We start from the raw sequence: 6704 nt of genomic DNA, 5'->3' as shown, positions 1-6704 counted from the left end.
ATGCCCAAGAGGGCCAACAATGCAAACTAAACATAAAAAAAAACCAGCCACCTATGGAGAAACATCGACTACGAAGCTGAAGAACCCACTTCGAGAAGAGCCAAACAGTCCCACAAGTCAGAGCCATGCCAAATCTCCGGCCACAAACTAGTACCAACACCATCCATAACCGGGAAGGACCCACAACTAGACACAACAATCGACCACATGCTCCCATGCACTTCATAACCATGCTGCAAGCAGCCGTCCTAGAGAGCCACCAGGTCTAGACCTCTCTAGCACGGAGGAGATAACCCCCTTCCAGATCAGGCATAACCCCTTTGCATAAACATGGCAACAGTTTGCTTCTGGAGAGCTAGGGGCGCTATCGATTTCTTCTAACCAAAAATATAGGTCGAAACAAAGGGGAGACCACCGCATAGGGACCCCCACTCGAGGCTGACCTTCACTTACTGCAACACCGGGTAGAAACCCAAGTAGCTCCTCTAACACCGCTCCCCACCCTTCCCCCACCCCACGAGCCTCCTAGCTCTCGATGGGAAGGGCGGGTTGAACAAAGTAGAGAAGAACCCTCTTAAACCTGTTGTCTTTATAAACCCATTTAAAAAGGCTTAAATCGGCCAGCTCACATATACGCAGGTATTTGATTGGATAGAATGAAGGTTTTTTTGTGCAAGGTGCCTGTGTCTTTATAGAATTTCTAGACAAGCAAATGATAGCCCAAATGCACATAAAATTTTTACCTGGATGGAAGACAACAAAGGATATAAAGGGTAAATGGAGAAAGCTAGACAAGGATAAAGCGTCCATGTTAAATAAGCACTACAAGCATACCTTTAGACAACCCAATGTCCCCCAACAACGAATACTCTATGTCTACATTGTGTGGTAGTGGAGGCTTGCTCAACTTGTACATTATAGTAAGGTTTCTCAGAGGAATAGGCTATGCAGAAGGGAGAGGTGGTATGAGTTGAAAGCATGGGTTTGCTAGGGTTGAAGGGGGCCATTGCTTCGAACTCCGCAAAATTTTGCGAAGAAATTTTTGTTGTTTAGTTGGGCAGTTGTGCAATGTCTTACCTTCAAGTGCTTTGAACTTCGCAAGGGCACTAGAGCAGGATTAGAAAAATATATTTTCCCTAACAGATCAAAATAAGAGGAAACTTAAAATTCTCCCGGTTTTCACGTCAAAATTTGAAGCTTTTAATTACACTAAAACTTAGTGTGAATTTGCCGGTTTTCTTAAAGGCAAGCTCAAAATCTAATCGGGATTTTATAATTTCAGCCGGTTAAGATACACTAGACCCCGGTTTTTTTTTAGCAGTGCACCAAAGGGCCTCTCCTTTGCATTGGTCGGGACTCGGAGTCGAACTCATGTGGAAGGACACTTCTTGGACTCTTTCACCTTACCTTTTTGATCCTTTTTCACCGTGCATTTTGGATGTACCCCTCCACACCCACTCTTGAATGTGTCGTCGTTGTGACAACAAGAGGGCAAGAAAAAGAGGGGCACACTTACCCTCCCTACCTTTTCAGTTTTAAACTGGATATTTGTAAGGATACTATCATAACATATAATCACTCCAAAGTGAGGGATCTTGCATGTGTCCTTTGCACTTTCCCAACACTTGATCAATGTTGGGAACTTGAGATTTTGGATGGAGCTCTTGTTCTGACATAGTTTAGTAGGCCCAAATAAGGCCTAAAAGAGGGTTGTTTAGGCGAACTACAAATTACGGCATGGCATGCTCGTAGGAGCGGCTATATATTCGACAAATGCAAGACAAACAAGTCATGTAAGCCAATTGCAAAGTGGTATTGCTCTATGGTGCTTGGCCTCGGTAGAGTTCTCAAATAAGTAAGTGGCAAGCATGGTGTCTGCAAGTGTGTCTTGAGCAAAGTGTCATGGGGAGTGTCCATGTCCATTGAGCTTTTGGTGTAATGGCCTCGAGTTAGTATCTTGGCCTTATGGTCTTGTCCATGTCCATTGAGCTTTTGGTATAATGACCTCGAGTTAGTATCTTGGCCTTATGGTCTTGTGCTGGTAGCGCGGTCTAGCACAAGCGCGAAGCCGATGTATGTGAGGTAGAGTGTGGAGGGCTTGCTATCTTGCTATCCGGAGGATGGTTGATGGTTACCTTCACATGTAGGTGATGCATGGGGGACTTGGAGGGAACCTTTATAGTGAAAACTAGTGAAGCCCACAAACAGGATTTGAATATGGGAGCGTTGCTGCAGGCTATACAAGAGGAATGTGCATGCCATTTGCATGCACTTGGGCTCTACAATGTTCCTTTGAAGTTCGAGCGTTGAGATATGGCAAATCGAGAGAGCGTGCCCGCCCTTCCAAGTTCTCTCTCTCTTTCCAGGTCTGTCGTCTGTGCAAGCTTCTGAAGCTGGCTGGCTGGCTGGGAGGAGAGGGCAAAACGAGAGAGAGAGAGAGAGAGGGCGTCCTGCGCAGAGCCCCATGCGCTTGTCAGCGGCAGCACACCACAATGCACATGCTCCCTCCAGCCCCCCAAAAAAGTCTTTTTCCCGCTGTACCCTCTCTCCCTCTCTCTCGCTCGCGTTTCTGTTATCGCCCCTCCTCAACCCAACGCACGCGAGGACGCCCCACCCCCTGGGTCTGGAGTGGCGGCCCTTACCTTGTTAAGCCATCCATCCATCCAGCCAATCTCACACACACACACACACACACACACACACACACACACAGAGAGAGAGAGAGAGAGAGAGAGAGAGAGAGAGAGAGAGAGAGAGAGAGAGAGAGAGTCGGTGCACCGTGCCCCTGCCTCGTCAGAGAGATCCCCTTGAAGTCCAGTTCCTGTTGCTCTTCTTGTGGGCTGTGAGCGCGTACTTGCGAGATTAGCTCAATCTCCAGGTATCTATCCACTTCTCTCTCTATCAGCACTCAACAGCGTTTCTTCCGTGTGGGCGCGCCCCCCTTTTTATGCGTGTATGGGGTAGCCTGTAGGGTTCGCTACACACACACACACACACACACACACACACACAGAGAGAGAGAGAGAGAGAGAGAGAGAGAGAGAGAGAGAGAGAGAGAGAGAGAGAGAGAGAGAGAACCCGCAGCTTATCTTGGCGACTGATCACTTAACATTGCAAAGCTAGTCTTTCTTCTCCTGCCGATTTTGAGCTCCGTCTGTTTGTGTGTGTGTGAGAGAGAGAGAGAGAGAGAGAGAGAGAGAGAGAGAGAGAGCAAGTGGATGAAACCTGTGCAATGTGCATGCAGAGAGCTACAGAAAAATCATATACCAGACCGCCAACAGAGAGCTACAGAAAAATCATATATTAGACCACCCACAGACACGCAGTCATTTGTGTGTATGCTTCCATCATGGAAAACTCCTCATTAGTGCCCATGATCCCAAGTTCCATTGCTAGCCTCATCGCCTCCAAGTCCTCCCATAACGTGGCCACATCGGCCATGGGCATGATGTCGATGCTGGGCATGCTGTCAGCACTAGTGATTGTTTGGGGGCTTTGGAAGATAGTAAGATGCATTTGGTGGAGGCCTCTGAAATTGGAGAGGGCGATGCGCAAGCAAGGTATGCAAGGGCCTCCACCACTCTTCATGATTGGCAATTACGTCGAGATCATGAAATTGGAGGAAATGGAGCTCGCCACTGACATGGGTGGCCTGCGGCATGACATTCTTCAGCGCATGCTCCCCTACTACACCAAATGGTCCAAAACTTATGGTAATTTCACTTCCTTCTTGTTCCATTATGGCCCTTCTTTGTTTGAAGAGATCCACATTATTCCACGTGCACAATTAGTGTTTTCCTCAGAATGCTTCCCTCAATTGTGTGCTAATGGCATAATTTGATACTGGTCATCATAAATCTCCTATTAATGACGCGTTTCTTGTGCGTTTAACTCGATGATGTGTATTGTTGAAAGCACATTTATTTAATGATTGTGATCCTTGCCATTGCAAGATAATCAATGAAATTGCCTTTCATGTTGAGGCTACCATTATACCATGTTAGTAATTCAATTAGTTCGACAATCAATTTTGATCATTATCATCGATTCTCTTGAGCAAATTAATAGGCCCATTGCTTCACTACTGTCAAAAAAATGACGTACATTCTGCACATCGTTCCTGCTCTCTATCTACATACATGTGTGGAATTAAGGTAGTATTGCTTATTGGAACGAATGGTATGCAAGAATTTGTTTTGTTTGAGCCTGCAAAAATAAGAAAATTATCCAGCATCAGAGTTTAGCTTGCGCCAGCGCTTGTTTTCTCTTGTGCAATTGCAACTTGCTTAGGCCTATTCACAATCTCTAACCCGTGAGCAAATCTCGAGGCATTGTGTGAGTGCAATTGATGCATTGGGGCACACATACTCGCAATTCGAGTGGTTGAGCCGAATTGGAAATGTGCGAATTTGCAGGCAAAAAGTTTGTGTTCTGGGAAGCATCGGAACCTCGAATTGTTGTGACAGAGCCAGAGCTCATAAGGGAGGTTTTTTCAGCCAAATGTGCACTTGCTTATGGCAAATCCTTCATTCACCAGCGTTGCTGTGAGCACTTTCTGGGCAAGGGAGTTGTCATGGCCAATGGTGAGTCGTGGGCCCGACAGCGACGCATAATTGCACCGGCTTTCCACATCGACAAACTCAAGGTCTGCTTTTCCAACTCTCATACTCCTCATGAAAATATCTGGTTTTGAAAGAAACCAAAACATGGTTGGCTCCAATAAAGCCGTTGAGTTTAATCAAATATAAATGAATAATTATGCACAGTAGTATCAATGCATTTGGTACGTGTGTGTCTTTTGTAAAGAGAGCATATGAAGAAGGATGTGTGGAAAAGCGCAGGGATTGGCGGGAGTGATGACGAAGTGCACCGAGCAGTTGATAAGCAAATGGGAGGAGATGGTGGGCAGGGATAAGCAGGTGGAGGTGGATGTGGCGAGCGACTTGCGCATGCTGACGGCGGATATCATTGCCTGTACAGAATTTGGGAGCAGCTACGAGCAGGGCAAGCGTATCTTTGATCTCCTCACCACGCTGCAGAAGCTCACCCTTCAATTCGCTCACTTCGTCTGGCTACCGGGCAGCAGGTAATTGCTCTCTAAACACACGGGGTCTTGAGTTCAAATCCTATTAATCACTACATCAATTTGGTCTCTCTCTCTCTCTCTCTCTCTCTCTCTCTCTCTCTCTCTCTCATATGCACACCCTTTCCTAAACCTTGTTTATGTGTACAATGCTCTTGTAGATTCTTGCCCACATCTTGGAATTGGGAGATTTGGAGGCTTAAACGAGAGATGGAGAACTTGTTGAAAGAGATCATACAAGAGAGAAGGGATCTAGTAAGTGTGGGGAAAATTGGGTCCTATGGTAAGGACTTGCTAGGCTTGATGTTAGCCGAGAGTGAGGGAAGGTCGTGTGACCTCGATGACGTCAATTGCAACAACATCAATGCCAACTCTATGAATGATCAACACAATATCAGAAGCCATTGCAAACCCAGGTTCACCACCCAACAAATTATGGACGAGTGCAAGACATTCTTCTTTGCAGGCCATGAAACTACGGCGGGCTTGTTAACATGGTCCATGCTTCTCCTAGCAGCAAATCCGGAGTGGCAAGAAAAGGCTCGAGAGGAAGTTTTCGATGTGCTTGGTGAGAGAGATGAAAACCTTCCCGAAGCAGAGACACTGCACAAGCTTAAAATCGTAAGTTTGCTTTGACGAAATCAAACTTAACACTTGATGATTAAGTTAAGTAAGTTTGTATGATGATTAAAAATTGCATGTAAGGTGTTTTATGTCACTAACACAACATTATCCTTTCAAATAAAATGTTGATAGCATAGTATACATGCCAAACTAACCTTGTGATTATATGGTTTACTTTTTGTAGTTGGGAATGATCATCAATGAGACTCTTAGATTATATCCACCAGCTATTGTGATAACTAGGTATGCCTTAATGGACATGAAGCTAGGAGACATGTATATACCCAAAGGTTCGTCGGTGTGGATTCCGGTCCTTGCCATGCATTTAGACCAAGAGCTCTGGGGAGAGGATGCTTCACAATTCAAACCACAAAGATTTGAGCAAGGGATGGCTCGTGCTTGCAAGCACCCTCTTGCATATATGCCTTTCGCATTTGGACCACGGAATTGTGTGGGCCAAACTTTTGCTCTTATGGAAGCTAAGATAGTACTTTCTATGATTCTTAGAAAATATCGCTTCACATTGGCACCATCTTATCGACATGCCCCTATCACGATGCTCACTCTCAAGCCCAAGTATGGTGCCCAAGTGCTCTTGGAGAGAATTTTGTAGCTAGTAGATGCATTATTGCATACTTACTTACCGCTCACATGTATAGTTGAACTCAAAATTTTACAACACTAGTTAATAGAATTTTGTCATCTTCTCTCATTTTTCAAACAGCTTCTGTTTAAAAATAAATGCCTTCATGCTTTGGCTTCACCTCGTATTGTCTCATTAAAACTCTCGATGTTGTATCAAAAAGCAGTTGATAGGGCTCTTTAGATGGGAAAACTAGATATTTTGTGCACATGATTGAGTTTTAATTTCAATTGGATTTATATTTTTAGCCAATTTTTAATTTCCTTCTCAATTCCCAACTGCGTTCTTGAAATAGCTCTTCAAAATGATTATAATAATAGAGTTCAGATTGAGAACTGTCTTCTTGGTTGAAGA

The 6704-nt window shown here is 44.9% G+C and overlaps 1 protein-coding gene across 3 annotated transcripts; it reads left to right on the top strand.

The window, feature by feature from the left end:
* The first annotated feature begins 1722 nt into the window (after positions 1-1722).
* Positions 1723-6421, top strand: LOC147424334 (cytokinin hydroxylase-like). Of its 3 annotated transcripts, none has more exons than XM_086499753.1 (6): positions 1723-1855; positions 3245-3713; positions 4416-4645; positions 4842-5086; positions 5245-5704; positions 5892-6421. In XM_086499753.1, exons 2-6 carry the CDS (start codon positions 3350-3352, stop codon positions 6318-6320), a joined length of 1728 nt encoding a protein of 575 aa, XP_086355879.1. In that variant the 5' UTR covers positions 1723-1855; positions 3245-3349; the 3' UTR covers positions 6321-6421. The 3 variants fall into 3 exon arrangements, with proteins under 3 accessions (XP_086355879.1, XP_086355878.1, XP_086355876.1); XM_086499752.1 differs by lacking the exon at positions 1723-1855 and adding an exon at positions 1932-2366; XM_086499750.1 differs by lacking the exon at positions 1723-1855 and adding an exon at positions 2383-2878.
* The last annotated feature ends 283 nt before the right edge of the window (positions 6422-6704 follow it).

This window comes from Adiantum capillus-veneris, chromosome 25, assembly GCF_014529385.1.
Source record: "Adiantum capillus-veneris isolate H3 chromosome 25, ASM1452938v2, whole genome shotgun sequence".
In the NCBI taxonomy this organism is placed as follows: domain Eukaryota; kingdom Viridiplantae; phylum Streptophyta; class Polypodiopsida; order Polypodiales; family Pteridaceae; genus Adiantum; species Adiantum capillus-veneris.
The sequence above is the reverse complement of the archived record's forward strand: the minus strand, read 5'-3'. Positions and strand labels throughout refer to the sequence as shown.